This window comes from Dermochelys coriacea, chromosome 1 (assembly GCF_009764565.3).
Source record: "Dermochelys coriacea isolate rDerCor1 chromosome 1, rDerCor1.pri.v4, whole genome shotgun sequence".
NCBI classification, from domain to species: domain Eukaryota; kingdom Metazoa; phylum Chordata; order Testudines; family Dermochelyidae; genus Dermochelys; species Dermochelys coriacea.
Genome location: NC_050068.2, coordinates 193,970,821 through 193,992,364, shown reverse-complemented (window position 1 = coordinate 193,992,364; position 21,544 = coordinate 193,970,821). Strand labels below are relative to the sequence as shown.

The 21,544-nt window shown below is 41.9% G+C and overlaps 1 protein-coding gene across 14 annotated transcripts in view; it reads left to right on the top strand.

The window, feature by feature from the left end:
• Positions 1-21,544, top strand: part of BBX (BBX high mobility group box domain containing) — a 189,916-nt gene that overhangs the window by 115,672 nt on the left and 52,700 nt on the right. For all 14 annotated transcript variants that reach the window (XM_043510859.1, XM_043510850.1, XM_043510855.1 and 11 more), the window contains 4 exons: positions 1,188-1,255; positions 10,884-10,964; positions 13,733-13,813; positions 20,212-20,292. In XM_043510859.1, the coding sequence (XP_043366794.1) occupies positions 1,188-1,255; positions 10,884-10,964; positions 13,733-13,813; positions 20,212-20,292 (311 nt within the window). The remainder of the gene's footprint in view (positions 1-1,187; positions 1,256-10,883; positions 10,965-13,732; positions 13,814-20,211; positions 20,293-21,544) is intronic.

Below are 21,544 nucleotides of genomic sequence, written 5' to 3'. Positions count from 1 at the left end.
GCTAATGCATCCCTACTGCACTATGCAGACCTTCTGACTTGGATCTGTAACTTGACCTCTGTCCACACTTTAGAATGTCGGGGTTTAAACCTAATACATAGCAGGGCTCGGGCTCGGGCTCTGGCTCACGCCCCTAGAACAGTCCTAGGACCCAGGTCCTGAGTGCTTGCTGACCTGAGTCAGACTGATTTTGATTTGTGTGTGAATGGAAGAGGGGCTTGGCCTCAAACCTGAATCAGAGGCCGAGCTGAGTGTAGATGTACCTCATCTGCAAAATGAGGATAATTATTTTCTTTCTCTCCCACTTGATGTCTTGTGAGTTCTTTAGGCCACAAATTGTCTTACCATGTGTTTGTACGGCACCTAGTATAACAGGGCCCTGATCTTCAATGGAGCCTGTCGGCACTACTCTAATATCAATCATTAGTAATAATAGTGTAAAAAAAAAAAAAAAGGCGAGCGTTGTGAGATCCCTGAAGAAGGCACCAGGTGAGTACATGGTGCCACTGTTCATTGCAATGTCAAAATCAGACATTTATTTTTTAAGATTACTTTAACTCTACCTAATATTGTATTGGCTGGGTGACGTGGGCAGTTTGCCCAGCCAAATGCCTGTGCTGTACTGGTGCTATGGATAAATAGAGGGCTACATTCTCCAGAGCTGTCATCCTGGCATGCTTGAACACTAAATTCAGCTCTAGTTTAAAAATAAGTAAAAAAGCAAACATGCTTTCCTTTTGTTAAAAGGAAGCTTCATCTCTGATGCGGTACCTCCTCTTTCCTTGTTCTGTAGCTGAGGGAGAGTTACTCCCCCATTCTGAGCTTCCATTTCCATTGTAAATATTTGTGATATTAGCGCTGTTCTGCATATGTTTGGTATGAGATCATCACACTTGCTGTTTTAAAGATATCCATCACTGTCGTGCTTGGAACCTGTGGCAGTAAAATTGTAATTCCCCACAAAGGGGAGTTAAGCACACAAATCCAATCAAATCCCTCAAACAGCTTTGAATGTCTATCCCAGAGGGTATGTAGAAATGGTTATTTGTGATTCTCTTGGGCTGGCTTTGTGGCATCTTGCTTTGGAGTATCTGTGACAAGTAGCCTTTTGAGGTTTTTCAGTGCACACAGTAAGTTCTTTCAGGTTGCAGATGAATCACCTTAATATTTCTTTTACTCTTGGACAGATCCTACGCAGATGGGAGGCCTGAGTATGCTGCTTTTAGCAGGGGAACATGCCCTGACTGCACAAGAGGTAAGTAACTATCTCTCCTTCCTTGTCCCCAATGAATCAGTTAGCAGGAGTGCTTAAGAGGAATATTTATAGGTATTATTATATTAATGTAGTATACATCTTAGCCAACATTTGATGGCACCCATGTTTGAGCAGCATGGCTTGATTCTCCTCAAACTATTGAACACGCTTTAGGTCTAATTTGATGTGTCTTCTGTACTGTGGCAATATAATTCCACTGACTGACTGCAGTGATATGAGACCCCTTATATGTCCCCATTAAGATATTATTGTTGTCAAAAACGGAAGTACTGGAATGTAATGATTCTGTTAGACCATGGATTGCAAGCTCTTCAGGGAAGGGACCATCTTGGCCTGTCTGTTTGTATAGTGCCTGGCACAACTCAGCACCTTTCCTGACCTGGGCTTTTGAGAGCTACAGCAATGTAAATATTTAATAATAATAATAATAATAATAATAATAATACAATTACATTGGTAATTTACAGATGTAAATTTTGATCTTGAAAGGCTGCAAGTGCTAGCATACGTTCAAGGTATTATAGTCTATTCCTGTTAATTAGGGTTCTGTGTTATGCGCAGCAGGTATAAATGCTTTGTAGTTATTTCACTGTAATACAAACATTTTGCTCTTACGTAAGACTTCAGTAAATAAAAAATGTTTTTCCATTTCTCTATAGGTTTCAGTAGATTGGTTGCTATTTAGGGTACATTTGAGGGCCCAAATTGGGGTATTTATTATTGTATATCATGAGTGAGATTTTTGATGCCCAGATTTGGACATTTGGACCTGTGGCATAAATTCCTATTCCAAAAAGTATATAAAATTATGTTTGGCCACAGAATAGAGAAAATCTTTTTAACCAAAAGCTGAAAATAGTAACAGAATATAGGTATGACAGATTTCAGAGTAGCAGCCGTGTTAGTCTGTATTCGCAAAAAGAAAAGGAGTACTTGTGGCACCTTAGAGACTAACAAATTTATTTGAGCATAAGCTTTCCAAGATGCATCCGATGAAGTGAGCTGTAGCTCATGAAAGCTTATGCTCAAATACATTTGTTAGTCTCTAAGGTGCCACAAGAATATAGGTGTTGTTTGTATAGATGCAAAAATTAGAAAATATTTGAAATTTATTGCTCCTTGACATATCTGCCAAGATCCAAGTTAAGGATAGGACAAGTCTGTTTAGGGAGTGGAGCTCCTTGAGCTGTTTTAGATATTAGCACTCTGAGGTACTGTTGTAGAGAAAACACCTGCCAAACTTCGTTTGGAATTAGGATATTCTGTAAGTGAAAGAGAAAGTACTGTTTGGTTACTTTGTGCTAAAGTGTAAATGTCTCGTAAGTGTCAAGCCTATAAATGTGGCCATTCGGATTTGGGATTTACAACCATTTTTACTGGGACGGATGCGAGGGGGGAAATTTTTTTTTTAAAGATGAGGCCTGGTTTTTAAGCACTCCCAATTCCTACTGACATTAAATGGGAGCAGGGGTACTGTTTCACTAAAAGGACCCAAAAAACTTTGCTCTCCACTTTGGATATGAAGCGTTTTGCTGTTTATATGAAAATTGTCTCCACTAAGATGATCTCTAAGGTGTTACATGTGAAATGCTCCTATGAGCACTGCAGGATCCATCATGATCTGTGCTGATAGGAATACTTATGTTGGTTTCAGGACAGAAATAGCCCTCTTCTGGATTTCTTGTGCTTCACATAAGGATTTGTGTGGGTTGCAAACCACACTTGTATCAGACACAGCATTCTGAAAAGTAGGAAGCAGTGTGGCTAATAAAATATTTTTGCCTCTGGGCATCTGTGCTCCAAAATCCTTCTATTCCAGAACTGGTCAAAGTGAGGGCCAGATCATGCACAAAATATATTCCAACCTTGGAAGACAAATGACTCATGCACATACAGCCATAGAGGAAGATCCACTAAGGAGATGGATATGCCTGTATGTGCGTAGCCAAACATAAAGTACTGTAGGTCTTCTAAAGGTAAAGTCACAAAGCAAACATTGAATCAATTTAAGAACATTAAGTGGACACTCCCTGAAGTATTCATAGCACTAATTCAGGTTGGCAACTTGTGAAAGGAGCAGTCTGTCTCCTGTAAAACCAGAACACAAGGTATCCATGTACATCACAGTAGGGAAACCAAAAAAATCTAGAGATTCACCTCTTTCCAGAAGGGCCTTAAGAAATGTAGAGCAAAAGTTCTTGTCATTTCTCAGAAATGCACACTGAGCTCAGTGGGTAAAGTGGTCTGTTAACCATTGCCAACCATTGCTGTGGGCCAGAGTCTGCCCTGTGCTCCTGTTGAATACCGGCTTACTTCAGGTGCCGTCCTTCTGAAAGCAGTAAGCTGCATTTGGAGAGAGGTGCTATTCAACAAGAGTGAGGGTGTCAGAATTTGGCCCCAGGGGAGAGGCAACCACATTTAATTACACTTTCCACTAGCAAACATTACACACTTCCATATTCTGATTGCTTCAAGGATCATGTGGTTAAATGTGTGACAGCCAGAAAAACTGAGTGGCTGAGATTTTGAAAAGGGTTTAAGGGAGTTTGGTGTCCAGCAGAGCTGAGATCTTTAGATCCACAACACTTATCTCTATCATTTGAGCTGAGAAAGTAACTGGTAGGAGTAGAAGGCTATTATCTATGTGGGAGTGCCTCTAGAAGGAGATGGTGAGATGCACATTGCCAATGAGTAAGGCTGTGAGTTTCTGTGGCAGAAGTCGCAGATTCTGTCGCTCTCTGTGACTTCTGCAGCAGCTGGGCTTGGGCAGCTCAGACAGCCCCTGCACCAGGCGCACTGGCTGCTTCTGTGGCAGTCTCAGGCCACCACCCCCCATCCCTAGCAGCAGAGTTTGGGCGTGAGAGGATGCAGGGGTTGGGGTATGGGACAGAGTGAGGTGGGCTCTGGGATGCGCTTACCTGGGGAGCTCCCTGTAAACAGTGACATCCCCCTCGCTCAGCTGCCAGGCGGAGGTGTGGCTAGGCAGCTCTGCACGCTGGCTTTGCCCAGAGCACTGGCTTCGCAGCTCCCATTGGCCGGGAACTACAGCCAATAGGAGCTGTGGGGGCAGTGCCTGCAGGCGGAGGCAGCGCACAGAGCTGCCTGGACATACCTCTGCCTAGCAGCTCCCAGGGATCAGTTATTTGGATAATTGTCCTTTGCAAAACTCTTTTAAATGCTGGCGTTTACACTCCATCTCCAGCACAAGCAGCTCAACTCTGCTTCTGAAGCAGGGGGCTGAAAGGTGGAAATCAAACTGAAGATCTCCTATTATGTAACATGAGCTCAGCGTGGGGTGTATTCACAAGACTGATCTCAGTTAACCCTTTCCAAAATCCTCTGGCGAGTGCGAAGCATAGCAGTGTCATCACTGTTGGTGTTTTTGGCCAAGGGTCCATGGTATGAAAACCCCACCCAAGATGGTAAAACAGACCCTGGGATTAGGAACAAGTGTAGCTATTGAGACAGTAATATGGATTAAAATACTTCATTTTGCTATTTATTAAATCTAAAGTAAAGGAGCGGGAGAGCACTAGTTTTATTAGTAAGAACATACGTTTCTTGAGGATTAACAGGGATATAATGATACATATCTGTCGAGCCTCAGTAAATTATTTGACATATATTAACTTCCTTGTTAAATGTACATTAAATGAGGTACTAAGTGTACTTATGGTTGCAAAAGCTGTGAATGGGTTCAGTAGAGGAAGGGAAAAAGAGAAATCAACAGTGGCATTTGCACAGTAGCTCTGTAGTTTTCTGCCACCATCCCTGTGTTCATCATACTGCCACTTACATCTCTGTTTTCGTAATTGTTCAACCAACTACACTGTTTTCCACTCTGTTAAGAAAATTCAATTTTGCTCACCAACACAGTTTCTAAACACAACATTGAGCTTATTAGACAGGTGGGCAGGAGAACTTAAAGGTGGACACAACAAAAGAGGTTTAATAACTTGCAGTAGGCCCTCAGGTAGATTGAATCAGTTATGCTAAATGCTGACGCAGACTTCTCCTCTGTCATCTCTTAAAAAAAGGGGAAAAGTTATAACATAAGAATGGCTATACTGGGTCAGATCAAAGCTCCATCTAGCCCAGTATCCTGTCTTCCGACAATGGCCAATGCCAGGTGCCCCAGAGGGAATGAACAGAACAGGAAATCAAGAGATCCATCCCCTGTCGCCCATTCCCAGCTTCTGGCAAACCATCCCTGCCCGTCCTGGGTAATGGCCATTGAACTTGTTATTCAAGTGCTTGCTCATTTCAGTTCCATTCTAGGTGTGAAAAGATGTTGGAGGTTTTTGCCTTCTCTGTATCTAGAGGGTCGGTTGTGGCATCCCCCGTGAGTGCCGAGCTCATGCGTTGGTATATTAAGTGCTGCCAGCCCTGCAGCCTCTCAGTTCCTTCTTATTGCCTGTGATGGTTGGTCAGAGTGCCTTGTCATACATCGCAAGAGCGTTAGCAGTTCTGTCTCCTTTGTTGTTAGTTGATAGGTACTTAGTTAGACCATTAAGTGTTAGAATAGTAGTTGAGGAGTTAGAGTCCCAGCTGGGACTTGGCCTCGGAGTGGAGCATGCCCCGTTCCCCAGACTTTAAGCCATATTCATCTTGCAGCTGGCCAATTCCCATTTGTGACCCCCACGAGAGCTGTTTAAAGTGTTTGGGGGAGTCCCACAGAAAGAATAAGTGCAGGATCTGCAAAAAAACTTTTGCCCTCAAACTCAGAAGGAGCAGGATATCTGCTTGAGGATCCTCCTCAAGAGGTTGCGCTTCACCCTACCTCAGAGTCCTCTCGGTCGGACTCCACACCCAGCACCTTGACATCGGCACGCAACGCACCACTGGCACCAGAGTCCACCTCGCATCGTTCCCCCTCCCGAGTGCCTAAGAAGCGGTCAAAGTCGACGGGCCGCCAGCACTACAGAAAAAGGGGCTTTGGGCAAAGGACCTGCGTCAGGAAATGTGCTTGCACTGGAGCTAATCAGAGGTACCGCTGCGGTCGGACCCCTTTGTCTAACCAGGGACCCACCTCCGACTCCTGGGAGCAGCAGGGGGTCCCGGCCCCAGTAGGGTCATCTGCCCAGCTTTCCTGCCCAAGGTGGTCTCGCAGTTTCATACAGGGCAGGACATCTACTTGCCTGTCTTTTTTCCAAAGCTGCATAAGTTGGAGGAGGAACTTAGTGCCCTCCTAACGTCCAGGGAATGCAATCTAGTCTTGTACATTGAAGGGACCAAGCCATTCACAAGTTGATGCAATTGTTCGTCACAGTGGCAGATAGGATGAAAGATTCGTCCAGTGTCCACTCAAAGAATTTCTTCTTGGATCACTGCTGCATTTGCTGCTATCATCAGACTAAGGTGCCACCTCCGGCGATTGTCACCCCCCACTTAGGGCACAAGCCTCTTTAGCAGCTTTCCTGGCCTAAGTGCCTATCAAGGCAATCTGTAGGTTGGCCACCTGGTCGTTCATCCACCCATTCACGTCCCATTATGCACTTACCCAGCAGATCCGGGACGATGCTGGCTTCGGTAGAGCAGTACTGCAAGCCAGTAGATTGTGAATTCTGATCCCACCTCTGAGGATACTGCTTGGGAGTCACCTAGAATGGAATCGACATGAGCAAGCACCTGAAGAAAAAAAATGGTTACCTACTTTTTCATAACTCTTGTTCTTCGAGATATGTTGCTCATGTACGTTCCATTACCTGCCCTCCTACCCCTGTCAGAGTTGCCGGCAAAAAGGAACTGAGAGGGTGTAGGGCCGGAAGCACTTAATATACCACTCAAGGGGACGCCACAGCCGGCCCTACAGATACCACTAATGCAAAAATCTCCGACTGTGCACATGGACGCGCGCACACCTACAATGGAATGGACATGAGCAACACATCTTGAAGAACAACAGTTACAAAAAGGTAGGTAACCGTTTTTCTAAATTACCTTGTGCTGTTCCTATTTTAGATGTTGGCTTGTCTCCATGGGAAATACCTCTTATTTCAAATCTGACATCCCATAGATAATATCCTGTTAGTGGAATTTTTTGTTAGACTTATAGCAACACCTAGTGGCGTCAATGAGTTATTTCAGAGAAGTTCCTCTGAGCAGTAGTGCTGCAGTTTTGCTCTCTCTATATTCCCCCTGCCCTCAGTCTGTGTAGCCTATCATAATCTTGTAGCAGCCTAAGTTATTTATAGGGTGCCAATCACTGCAATTTCTTGATTCCTCTCTCTTACTTTAGGAAGAGGAAAGATGTGGGGAGAAGGGAGAATATGCGTAAAGGATAAGGATGCTTCTCTTTTGCTTCAGGTAGAAGAGCTGCACTGTGCTGTATAGAGGCTGGATGTTGAGCTCTTGGCTCAATTGGTAAATACTAAGGGCCACGTTACCTGGGGTTTAAGTCATGAGTGATGGTCCAGTGTCAGTTGTGTGTTGCAGAGGATAATCTGGTACAAAGTTGGAGTGGACAAAAGAGAAGCAACAAACAAAAGTAGAGGGTTTCTACTTATAGCGGCATTAGTGATCACTATGACCATTCTAGGCCATGACCAAAGACATAAGTATGTACTTCAGCATTGAACTCAGCAGGGCTATTCACGTGCAAGTCTTTGCAATGGTCTTACTTTCATTGCTGCAATTCCAAATTCATATCTGTGCAGCTGAACTTGAACTTGGAAAAGCTGTTCTTGGCTTGGGACTAAATGATTTTGGGGGTGGGAAATATTTAACAGAATTTTGTAAACAATGCATTCTTAATTTAGGGGACTTCCAGGGGAAAAAAGTCAGACTTGGTTTTTAATAAGAAAAGGAGTAGCTGTAGCTCACGAAAGCTTATGCTCAAATAAATTTGTTAGTCTCTAAGGTGCCACAAGTACTCCTTTTCTTTTTGCGAATACAGACTAATACGGCTGCTACTCTGAAACTTGGTTTTTAATTACTTTAATTGATTTTAATTATGCCTAAATCAACCCTGCAAGATGAGTATCAGTTCGGGCGTGATTGTCTACAACCACGGTTATTCCACAACCACCAACAGTTGCTTTTCAGTAATTACTGTGTTTTTGTAGAGTAGCGCAAACAGCGTCAGGCCTGAGATTCTGCCTGGCCTCCTGCACCACTGTGTGTATAAGTGTGGAGTGAAAAGGAACCTCTTCATTTCTCTCCCCTTGCATGCCCTTCCAGGAACAGAGCACTTATGCAGACCTTGTCCTGCATGGAGCTAGCCATGCTCACCACCTTCAAATGGTTGGGGAAAGGAGGTGTGGAGCAGACCCTCCTCCCCCCCCTTGCAAACTTCCTAGAACTTCTGTTGGAGGCTTCACACTGCCCTTCATGTGGAGCTCTGCCTGAAAGGCAATTTAAGCCCTTGGGAGACTTTCACACTGATATTCCACAGTTTATTACAGCCAAACTTCACTAGTGGCTGCGACATCGTGGCAGATGTCTGAATTTTATAAATTTAATAAGTAAGGGACAAATCCTGAGGACCCTTTACTCTTGGCAGACTCCCCATCCATGCAATGGCCTGAAATTAACTGACTCAGTGAAACGGCAAGGCGTGTGCATCACAAATGTACCTTTTTCAATCATTGTGATGATTATAATTGAGTTCTAATTATTTATGATACTCTGTCTTATACTAGCAAGTGTACTATGAGGTATTTTGTGAACCCACTGATACTAGACTGTGCAGTAAACTGTGAAAAGTAACTGTGCAGAATAGCAAATTGCTATTGTGAGATTCTGTTGGAATACAGATTACAACATTCAGGAATGGTGTTTTGTTTAAGGGGCGATAACTTCTTTGAGAAGGCGAGGTGGCAGGAGGGTGTCAAAGTAGCCTTATGGGGCCGTGTAGATTGTGTAGATTTTCATTCACTTGTGGCAAATGAATTTCATTGATCATTTTGCGGGGAAAAAGGAGTCCATACGTGAACATAGAAGGCTAAATGAGCGAGAAATCATCGGCAGCAGGGTGATATCAGAATCCCAAGTCACAAATTCTTTGGCGATAACTGCTCTCTGTGCCTTGGCTGCAATGAGTAGATTTCAGGAGCAATCTCTGAAAAGAACAGCCAGACTTTGGTGCCTTTTCTAGTCCTGGTTGTTTTAATGAATCCCCGTGCTTATAGATGACAGACACGTGAGTTCACACAAATGTACATCCTTCACTCGTAAAGCTCCAGAGTCACACCACTTAAGCTGCTGGTGGGTCAGTTTTTCAGCTTATGCATAATATGAGCCAAAAAAAAAATACTTCAGGGGTCTCAGCACTTTTCACACATTTAAAATGCCATTATAGAACAATACAACCAGCAGTCTCCCCTCACCTCCAATTCAAAAATTACCAATCAGTAAATGTGGCGGGGGGGATATTTGTAACTGGAAAATCAACAAGGGCATTTTGGGCCCTCCATGTTTTGGTGTGCAGCATCTGTTACTAATTGGCATTGGCAACTTTACTGTGGTGAAGAATTTAAGATAAATGCCCAGGAAATTGTCTTGTTTGTTTATAAAATACTTTACTTTAAATCTTCTTCATGGATGAAATTGCATCTGGCATTTAAAAATTCTATGGGGAAAGATCCCTAGACCCTATCATTTAGAGAGAGAAAGTGCTCGCGCAATACTCACAGTTCCACAAAGCCTCCTCAATTTTGATTGATTGGCTGTTGATCAGCTTCCAAATGATCCATGCACATATTTTACCATGCAATGCTATACACTTCTGTTAAGCTGCACCTACAAGTCTCCTGAGACAGCAGCTATAACTCTACCCTGAAAAAATTGACATTTCATAAATATATTTCAAACTTATTATCCTTTAAATGGGACTTGTTCTCCTAAGTTACTTATATGCTTTTTAAAATCAAGTACAAAGCAATGCATATTCAATCACAATAGCCTTTATTCTGACCCACAGAATAGTGTTTTAAATGTTCTTCTTTTATTACCTTGTTTTGTGTTAAGTGACTTTCAGTGGAAAGTCCTAAGTGGTCTTAAGTCACTTAAGCACATAACAAAAACCTGGTATGAAATTTTTATATGCAAGCAATTCAAGATTTATGGTGGCCTTTAACTACTCATTTTCTTGCTTTTAAGTACTGAATTGCTTTTTTTAATGTTATAAGTAAATACACTTTTGTCACTTAGCATACTTAATCAGTTTTTGAAATGGTGTGGTTTGTGTTTTTGCTGTTGGAATAATCTAATTTTTTCTCCATAATGAATTTGCAAATAAGAGGTGTAGCAGTCCCCATAGCATGACCAACAAAAGTCTTATGTATGTTTAATTTGAGACTGTCCTTTTAATATTTGGTTTCGTAAAACCTTTTGTGAAGTTTAAAATCAAAACCAAATGTCGTATTTTGGGCCTAACTGCTGTTTAAATTATTGTAAGGTGTATTAAAAAGGATGCTATAGTACTGACCTCACCTTTAATTCCATTCACTTCTGTGTACCCAGGATTATGAAACATCTGTCCATCTTCTGTTAAACACTGCTTCTGAATACTGTTGTTGCTGCTGCACAGTGTTTCTTGTTACTAATTATTGCTGCTGTCTTTGTAGGCACGTGATTGATGTTTTATTCCCTGTCATCACTGTTTCAGGTTTCCTCAAGTACTTGCCAGTCTGATGCATCTAATTCTACTGAAGCGTGTCGGAAGTCACCATTGTTCCAGTTTGCAGAGGTGAGTTTCCAAAAGTAATAGGATGATTTTTTCCACAAAAAAAAATTTTAAAGAAATCCCAAACACGTTAGCTGAAGAAGACAAGCCTTTACTCAAATGTTTTCAACCACATGCTTCCCTCCCCACATTCCTGTTGTTTATGGGTAATGGTCCATTACCAGTTGGGGAAGCCAGACTTGAGCTGCAGAAAAGTGTATATAGCACATGAGGAAAACCCTAAACACAGTGCTGAAATAGTGTTCAAAGAAGCATTCAGTTAGATGTAGTGCAGGGATGGCCTAAGCTGACAAGATTCTTTACCTACAAGCCAAGGCTTTGATAGAGTTCTGTATAGTTAAATTATATATCAGCCAGTGTAACCATTTTAGCAGTTGACTCAGTCAAAAGTGATTGTACTGCTTCTGACAGCCTGTGGATGCTCCACAGTTTTCCTTTATTCTACAGCCATAGAGCTGACCAAACGCTCCAGGCCCATTCCTGCAAAGTCTTATATGCCTCAGTCACTATAGACTCATGAATAGTCCCACTGAGGACAGAGTAAGTCTTGTGTGGATTAGGTCCTGAATTCTCAGCTGTCCGAGAAGGCAGACTTTGTACTATGTATCCCTTTCCCTGCCTCCTTTCATTACATACCAGTAGCGCTTCCTTTTGGCTTCACATATGTCAATTTGACACCAGAGGATGACTTCACTTGACTTCTTGAACATGTCTAAGTCCTTTGAGAGTCTGTCAATAAAGTGGGCTCTCTGTTGCTAACAGCCAGGAAGGGTCTCAGGTTAATGATCACCTGGAGTTTGTTAGAAATGCCAATTTTGAGGATATTGTAGTTTGGCAACAAAGTTCCCGTTTGGGCTTAAACTTGGCATATATCCTAGCCCAGCACCAAAGTATTTGTGCATTCATTGATTTGTTGCAGGGTGAAATTTTCTTCTCATTTCAGTTTTGATGTTCTGTAAGCACTATTTTAAAAATGTATCTTTCTGCATGCCTGGAGATTAATCTGTTATTTTTGTGAGCTACCAATATAAGGTTATTAGGTTGAGTATTCAGTTGAACCAAACTGTTCAAAAGTTCTGCAGCTGCTATTGTTTGGTATGCATGACGTATACTGGAACATCTGCAGTAGATGCTATATGCTGCAAATGTCTTTTATGAATAGTATGCAGTTCCCAAAGAACCTCAGCCCTCACTGAACATCTGTGGCTCATTTGAGTTTATGCATTTTTTTTCTGATTTGTTAAAATGATTGTAAAGAATGAAATCACACGCAAATGTAAATATGTGAGCTGTGGAAATCTTGAGAACTGTAGGGGGCGTTGTGTGGTCAAGTTCTGTACAGCTCTTGGGAGGGAGGATGGGGGAGGAAACCATAAGGGCTAATCTAAACCCATAAGCAAAGACGTGCAGTTTAAGCAGAAGCACTAGGGCCATATCCTTAGCTGGTGTAAATCACTCTAGCTCCACTGAAGATAATCAAGCTTTGCCGATTTACACCAGCTGTGGATCTGAGCCTCCTGTCTTTTAGTGCTAATAACGTTGCCATCTCTTCCATCACCCCCAAAGTAAATGAATGCTCATATCTTAACTTCAATCCACAAAACTCAAGGTTTCAAGCTAAGATCTCAGAACTCCTGAAATACATGACTAGACAGATTCTTTATGTATCGGGAAAGATAACAATCAGAATAAAATGTATAATATTGAATTCTTAAAAGCTAATGGCTTCACTCTTGAGGGGAGGGGAAACTCAGTTTTCCAGCCAGTAATAAGATCACTTACCACCACCTTAAAAGTCCAGTGTCCATGGTGGTGAGGATAATAAATAAATATTCATCGTCCAATATTTCTAATGTAGCATTTGCACAATTCCTACAAAACAGCGAAAATCACTCTACTCCATCTTTTTTTTTTTTTTTAATGGCCTTTTGCTTGGGGTTTCCTGGTAAGTCCTGGTAATATAGGGGAAATCACAGCTCACCTAGTGACTGCATATTCATAGTGCAATGCCCTGGGCAGGAGGGACGTTGTGCAGCATTTTGTTAGGTGCTGTAGTTACGGTTATGCTGAGGCCCTGTGACCTCCCACTAAATCCCATTGGCTTTTCCTCACCCAGTGGCAGGGTAGGGTGCCAATCCACAGCCACATCTGCACATCCATCTTCTGTAAGGTGAGCAAGTTGGAAGCTACTCATATATGCGTCACCTCAGATGCCTATTTATTGGCGTGTTTTAATTTCCTTGGAAATTAAAACATGCTTCTGGTTACATTGCATGCATCTGTGGCAGTAGAAAATAATCGTTGTACAAATCCAATGTTAATCTGAAATTCCGATTACAAAGTACAGCGTTCATGGCTACTGGCATTTATCCAGTGCCTCACTTTGGTTTTGTGCAGCTGTTACCATGTCTGCATCCACACGCATTCCAAACTAAGTTGCTTATTGTGCTTTGTAAATGCCAGCATACTGCAGTGAAATACCCCTTTCACTGAACTCTGAAACATGAGGTGGTGTTACTTTTTTATTTTGCTATTTTGACTATTCAGTGAAGCAGTAAAAGCTCTTTAAAAATCATGGTGATTTTAATAGTGAAACTGATGTAAGTACTCCTCACAGATTACCTTTTATTAGCCCCTTAGGAAAGCCAAGTACTCTTTACAGTACAGTTATCAGCATGGTCTTGGATACAGGGAGCTACATTTGGTATAAGATGTGTAGAATGTTGAAGCTAGAGATGGTTGTCTACAAAATAATTGTTTTTTCCCTCCAGCTCTCTTCGAGCCCATCACAATCTGATGCCCCGGAGGCTGCAAAACAAACTGAGGAGTCGGCACTGTTTCAGTTTGCAGAGGTATAACAACTTGACTATTTTTTTTAAAGTGGGAGAGAGGAAAGGATATTGTTAATTATGACTGATCAGCCTTTGCAAGCGTAGTGGGGGGGATGGAGCTGTACAGGCAATATTCTGTATAACTATGCGCTCTCCTTCTTCCTGCACCTCAGCTTAACTCTTTGCTGAAGTAAAAAGAAAAGGAGTACTTGTGGCACCTTAGAGACTAACAAATTTATTAGAGCATAAGCTTTCGTGAGCTACAGCTCATCATGAAAGCTTATGCTCTAATAAATTTGTTAGTCTCTAAGGTGCCACAAGTACTCCTTTTCTTTTTGCGAATACAGACTAACACGGCTGCTACTCTGAAACCTGTCTTTGCTGAAGTGTTGCTCCATTTTCTCTCTCTCTAACTGAGACAGAATCCCAGTTTAGAGCAGTTAGGTAATAGCTAAATGGAGGTCCACAGGCTCTGTAGCATCTAGGGGTAACAAATGCTTCCCTCCCAGCTCTCTGTTTAGGTCCACAAAACACACCACAGTGAACCAAACATTATCCTTCCCCAGTAAATAAAGCTAGAATAACCCTGACCCCCGTATCCAAAGTGGCACAAGGAGAAAGGGACTCAGCCCTCACAGCAGACACATCTTTTGGTCCTGTATCCATCAGCTGCTGAGTCCACAGGGCTCTTTTTAACTCCTCTGTAATCTTCCCCCACCCTTTCCACTCTGATTGGCTCAGCTTTCAGAACCAAGGATATGACCTGTCAGGTTCGGTGATCATAATGAAAAAACTTCCTGTAGTCTCAGGATAGCTACTGAGCATATCTGGTAACTCCTTCACCCCTTCTGGAAGTTCCTGGATCCTTCTACCTGAGTTGCCCTGGCCTGCCCTGCTCTCTGCACCTGTGCAGAGAGACAGAGTATCTGGATAAGATTCATATCTCCTCCTCCCCCACCCCCATTGCCTGTCTCATGCTCCACAAAAGAAACAAGTTCAAATGCTGCAGTATAAAGCATGTGGGTTACACCAGGTGGTCACATCAGTAGCAGTGAAAGGAACAAGCCGTAAATTCTCAGCACCATAACAGAATTGATTTGAGCCTTCTGCTGGGGAGGAATGTTGGCGTAGTAACCAATGATCCAGGGAGATTTAGGTTTCCTATTCAAACACATCGTACATAATACACCAGAACCCCCATACACACAAGCTGTGAAGTCAGGGATATTATATGTCTTTCCATACCGAAGAACAGCTACAGGCTTTCATTCCAAAGGGCTTCTTATTTTAGATCAAGGGAATCAACAAACAGAGGATGATCCAAAGTGGCAGTGTGCACCTCCTTTGTAAGGAGCTGCTGCAGCAGCTTGAAGAATGATATCCGCCTCTGCAGGCAGGAAGCATACACCTTACAAATAGAGAGATGCAGAGCAAACAAATCTCAAGAGTTACAAGGGCACATAATGCCATAGTGGACCAGTAAATAATGCATGTTAGACAACGTATCCAAAAATACCTTGAACATGTGGCTAGAGCTTTTTTTTTTTCTGCCACCTGTTCTTGAATGTGTTCATTATGGTGACTAATGGATAATTGTAACAATTTCCTCAGCTGTAGGAATATGTTGAATGCATTTAATAATACCTCCTTCCAGTCTACTTTGGGGAGTCTAGTATTGCTTGTGGAGCTAGGTGTTCGTAGCTTCTGTTCATTAAGCATAAGAACTGGGGTTGTGCATGGCCCTGCACGGGTGCATTATGGGCTCCAGGAACCCCCGTATTCCCTACTCATCACCCTTTCTTCTCCAGCCCTGTGTCTTCCTTTGTGTTAAGCTTTAAGATAATTACGTATTACCTGGCTATGATGGACATACAGGACACATCATTAGTGATAAGAGATTGAAGTGTAAAACAGTAGTTTACAGGTAGCCATTAAGGGTCCAGAAAATGTCTGAATAGCAGTATCCTGGCAAGACGCACAATAGCATGAATGTACAGTATCTGTGAAGGACTTTCCAGATGTACTAAATGTTTTTCTTGAATGGTTATAAATCAGATTGTACAACTCTAGGGTGAGACTTTTGAAGCCAGCACCAGGATTTGGATACACAACTCCTATAAATGTGAATACCACAATTGACTTGTGTAGCTAAATCCCCTTGTCAGCTATTAAAATCTCTACCATCATTTGTGTGCTATCCAAATGACTCTATTAACAACAACCTGTAGAACTGAACAGAATATGATCGCCTGCCTACAGAATTATCAAACCATGCTAAAGAAGTTAATAGAAGGTTCTATTTCTGATTTTAGGATTCCACAGAACCTCTATAAAAATGTATTCATGTTTCCTAGCTTTCCTGTAGGAAGGTACCATAAGTGTGCTTAATGACACACCTGCTTATGCGCAGCTAGTTAACTCAGTATGCTGAAGATGTTGTGTGAAACAATAGAAGTCAGGGGAACTTGAAAGGTGCATTTTATTGGTTAATTTGAAAGAGGGAGTTATTAAATATAGGGTCTGTTTTTTCTATTGGAAATGTTAAAACCTCCCCTTACTCTGCTACATGTAGCTAGGACTTATTTTATGTTGGAAGAGAATGTCTGTTCCAGGCTGGCCTTGCCTCTGAAGTTTAGCACAATAATTTACTTCAAATTAGGGAGTTGAGAGAGAGAAATCTGGCCAGAGCCATAAAAACACTTCAGCACCAAGAACCTTTGTTCACCCAGGGTTACTCCCCTGTGTCATGCCAACATCATTGCAATGCTAACTGCAGTGACTAACATCTTGTTACACAACACTGCGGAGATCGTATGCAGCCTGGCTTCATCTAGGTTGTTTGGGGGAGAACAGACAGCAATCTGTAGTATCTCTTTAAGCCCTTCTTTCTGCTGTTGGCTCTGCTTCTGCTTTTTTCTAATACAGGACTTTCATTCACATAGGGAATCTTTGTCACATTTGACAAAAGTCCCATTCCTTGCTCTGCTACTTCTTCCTGTGGCCGGTCTATTAATGCATTGCTGCCATTAGTAAGCTGAGTTATGGTAAGCAGTTTGCAGCATACTGCAATGAGCAATGTACAGTGCCACTAAAAAAAGGAGTGAAAGTATATATTTAACCAGTAATGGAACAGTTCTGTGAAATGATGTGAAATGCATTGTGAGCCAGTGTGCCTGGCAGCCGTCCCAGACAGCATTTTGTTCTGACTGGGTGTTCTTCATATGTTCCCTTCTCTTTATTCCCTTCACAGTAGGAGTGGATAACTGACTCTCTGTGAAAAGAGTGATCCCATCAAGTAGATGGGTCACTTGTAATGGCCATCCCTTGCCCCAGGAATAGAAATCCCCTGTCACTCATAGACAGCTCATTATACACCATGACATTCTTTCTTCCTGAGAATCCCAGTATGCCTTTCACCTTCTTGTTTTCACCAAGTGCTATATTTTTCAATTAAAACTGATGATAGGGCTAATCAGGCTTGCCTGTTCTTGACCGGCCACAACAGGGGATGAGAGCCCTAGGAGTAGTGCAGCATGTCTGGATATGCGTGCAGATGCTATAGAGATGTTTAAAAATCCTTAGGAAAGTTCCACAGTTCTGATGGTATCATTGAATTAAGGGGTTTTCCATGGAAGGTCATGATCTAGGCTAGAGGTTGGTCAGCAGACAATGGTTTGAGGCACACTTGCTGGTGGTGGTTGGAGAGCTCTCTGGTTGTGTGCTGCTGGTTGCTCTTCTTTTCATGTGAGGGAAATGGAACAGATGGAAACGCTCTCGAGGCCTATTGAATCTCTGTTTGGCAAATGAGAACAGATGGTGATGAACGCTGGGTAGTGAAGACTCGCAAGCTCCCCTTGGGTTTACTTAACTAAATTCTCATCTTTTATTAAACAACAAAAATGTTTCCAAGGAATGATGGCAATAAAATCACAAGCCTAATCACCTCAAAATCAGTACTCTTCTTTTAGCTGCTCTACTAAAGCTTTTCTCTAGACTAACTTCAAAACAAATGCAGGCTAGTATCCTTGTTGCAGCAATGTATAATTTCCCTTTCTATTCCCTCACTCTACTTGCAGTCAGGACACACAAATGCTTGGGGCGGAATTCATCCCCAGTGCAGCTTCACTGACCCATGTACAATCAACATAGAGACAACTCTTAACATTTTGTTTGGGTTTTGTGCAAAATATTTAAATCTAGCAATTTGAGGCAAAATGCCTATAAATTAGAGGTTGACCTAGCAGTGTGGTATTTGTATACACAATGGCTGATTCACTATTCCCCCTCTCTCCCAGCTCCAAGTTTAGGAAAAAGCCATAATCTTCTGATATAGATTCATCATTGTATAAAATATGTAAATATGCTTATAGTATTAGTGTGAGTTAAGGCCTTACATTTTACTAAATGTCTGAGTTACCCTATGCTCCACAGGCAACAAAAAGTGTACACTATGGCATAACATACCACCCATGCCATAAATAATAGCTAAAATATTGGCAATTATTGTAAAAGGATTCTGAGATAGTAACATGATCCTAAAAATAAGTGTTTTTGTGGGATCAGAAGCCAACCCTGCGTATAAGAACTAACCATTCATGCTTGAGGTGAATGGAAATTAGGAAGGTGTGGTGTAGATACTGACAATTCTGTTAAAAATAGAAGATTGCATTTAACTAGAAGAGAGTAAAATTTGAGATCATTATTGGGAGGTGATTGATCCTTCTGTCACCTCGCAAGCCCAGCAAACATCTTCTTTGAGGTAAATTCTAAACTAGCTGTGTTTCCTGGAGTTTGTTCTCCAAGTTGTTGAGTCTATTTCATGCTAAGGTAATATGCTGATTTCTCCTCCGACCTTGTAAAACTGTAACAACAGCTCTGCCATCATTTGGTTGTGAATGTCCATATCACAATTTAATGATGTAGTTCCACTCTGTTTGGTTTGCTTGTGTGGTGTCAAAAATCAGAACATACTTCTGCGTGAGCTCATGTTCTGTTTAAGCGACGTGGAGTTACTTTTCTGGAGCCCTGTATAGCTTTGATGTTGAATTGAGGAGATCTGCCTTGTGGTTAATATTTTTGTAAAGTAAGTTACTATAGAATAGAAATGAAAAAAACGAAGGCCCGGATCCTGCAAGCCAGTCTGTGCAGGAGGATCACTGAGAACGCTCACTTGTTGACTATAATGGGGCTCTGTGTACTTAAGGGGACTGCCTCTATGGAGCTCATTGCAGGATCAAGGTTTTAGACTAGAAATTCTTTGGGGCTGGGACCATGTCTATACAGTGCCTCGCACAACAGAGACCCAGTTTTGACTGGACCACCAGGAGTTACTGTAATAGAAGTAATAACTATTAATAAACATTAAACAAAAATAATGTTCCTGTGTATTTTAAACATAGGTGTATGGTGAATGAATGGCAGTAAAGTTTGTTTTTTAATTCCAGTGTATCCCCTTGAAACTGCAAAGTAAAGTAATCTATTCCAAAGGAAAAATGTGTATAAAAACACATTGAGACCCAGAGTGGACAAGCTTGCAACCAAAAATTAGAGTGGCCTTGTATATCCCAAAAGACTGTGAATATAAATGTATGTGTTATGAAGAAACTGTCTCAGGAACACCTGTACCCTGAAAAACCAGTGTTAAGGGATGGAGTCTCTCATTCCAAACAATACCATTTAATTCTACAAAGCCAAGGTTGGGACAGCACAATGAACATCGATGCTCTCTGAGCAGTGTGACTGCCATTAGGTTAAAATGATCTCTTTGCTGTGCCACCTGTAACAACAGGCAGATTAAGGCACTTCTGTGAAGTGGGCCACTAGGCAGCTGCTAAGGCAGGATAACAGTGACTATGTAAAAGGGCAAATAAGACCTTATTGATCTGGAAAACTTTACTTACTGAAAGCTTTCGTTTAACTTTAAAGAAATACATTGATATTTATACCCATCTCAAACAAACAATACTCTGCTTTAAGTAACCACACAGAAAGATTCCCCAAAGTTTCCAGTATAACTTTATACTTCAGCAAAAGACCCACCTCTGCTAAGTAGCAGATGGGGTTGTTTTTTGTGTGGTCCCTTAGGTGGTCACTGAAGTGATTGTAGAAAAACCTGCATGGCCAGCATGTGTCATCTATGGAGGTCACAAATCCAATAAAAAATGTGGTTACTCATGTAGGCCCTGATTCAGGAAAAAACTTAGGCACACGCTTTTGTCCTGTTGACTTTCATGGAACTTCAGCACATGCTTAAGTGCTTCCTGAATAGGGATGCTTTCCTAACTTGGGGCCCAGTGTTTATACTGACTGTCTGCAATATCCCAAGAGAAGCCGAGGGTCAGTTAGCCTTTTTTTTCCCCCCTCTCTCTTTCCCTAGTGACCCTGAAATGTTCTCTCTTCTGGTTTGTTCAAAAATGTAGATCTCATCAAATACTTCACAGCTGGGGAGTCCTGAGCCTGTAAAGCACTGTGGGAAGTCAGCACTCTTCCAGCTGGCAGAGGTAAGGTTCCTCTTACCATCATGATGTGAATGTGTGTGCATATTTTTCCCAAAACACATGGGCTTCACAAGTTAGCCTAGCACCAAACTCCGCTTTAGCAAACAAGGGGGAAAAAAAAGGTAGCTTGAGATGCTGTCAGAAGGGGGTATCGACCGCTTACCTTTTTTTAATTCATTTATGTTGTAAATACACATGGTCCCTTAGAAAGCAGGATAAGATTCCTGCCCCTGGAGAACTCACAGTACAACTCTGACAAAACCACAATTCAGCACAACAGGTATGGCAAGAGAAGGTGTAGATGATTTGTCACTGTGGATACCAAGGTCCTGATTCGGAAAAGTATATAGTCACACTTCAGGATGTGACTTGAATAGGACTTACACAGGGGGGATGCTTTCCTGATTTGTGACCCAATTTAGGAAGCAAGAAGCAGGTTTTGAGGAATGTGAGGGTCTTTATAAAGAGTGGGGACTGTAATCCGTATCCAAGATTAAAATGACCATGTGAGTATTTGGCCGTGATAAGTAACCTTGCTGAGATTTAGGTATTCCAGACGCAACTGGAACTCCTTGATGCATCTGAAATGTCAGTTTATTTGTTGTTGATAAAACATACCCCCATTCCCTTGAAGTTTGGCTTGGATATTTTTTTTAATATGTCAAGAATCTACAAATTAAAGGATGTGTGCTGGGTTCCCTTGGATAAATAAGGAAAAGGGAACATTTCAGCATATTGTTTGTTTACTATGCAAGACCACAGCTTGCAGATTTCAATGCCCAAAGTGGTTCGCTGACTCCCATCCATTGGCATCCCAACACTCATTCTGCTGGAGAGAAATCTAGAATCTGGAACCACTGAAAAAACTCTAGAATTTGGACCTACGTAGAGTGGGGGTTTTTTTCCCCTGACTGCATAACAGTAATGTTTTGTTCCTTCTTGGTTAGAAAATAAGGATACTAAAAAGATAAATTTTAAAGAAATATGCATGAGTGGAAAGAAGAGATTTGCCTTACCCTTTAGGCGGTCCCCAGGCTCCAGCATTAGTGTTCATTAGGGTTCATTATCGTGTGTGTGCTACATTGCCAGCAGAGTGCATGCTAGGGTGATCACAGTTAGCAGGAGCTAGTGATCTGTAGGGGGATGTGACCTTTGCAGCTCTGAAAACAAGCCAAAAAAGCTAGTGAACACTAGAAATGTGATAGGTTTCAGAGTAGGAGCCGTGTTAGTCTGTATTCGCAAAAAGAAAAGGAAT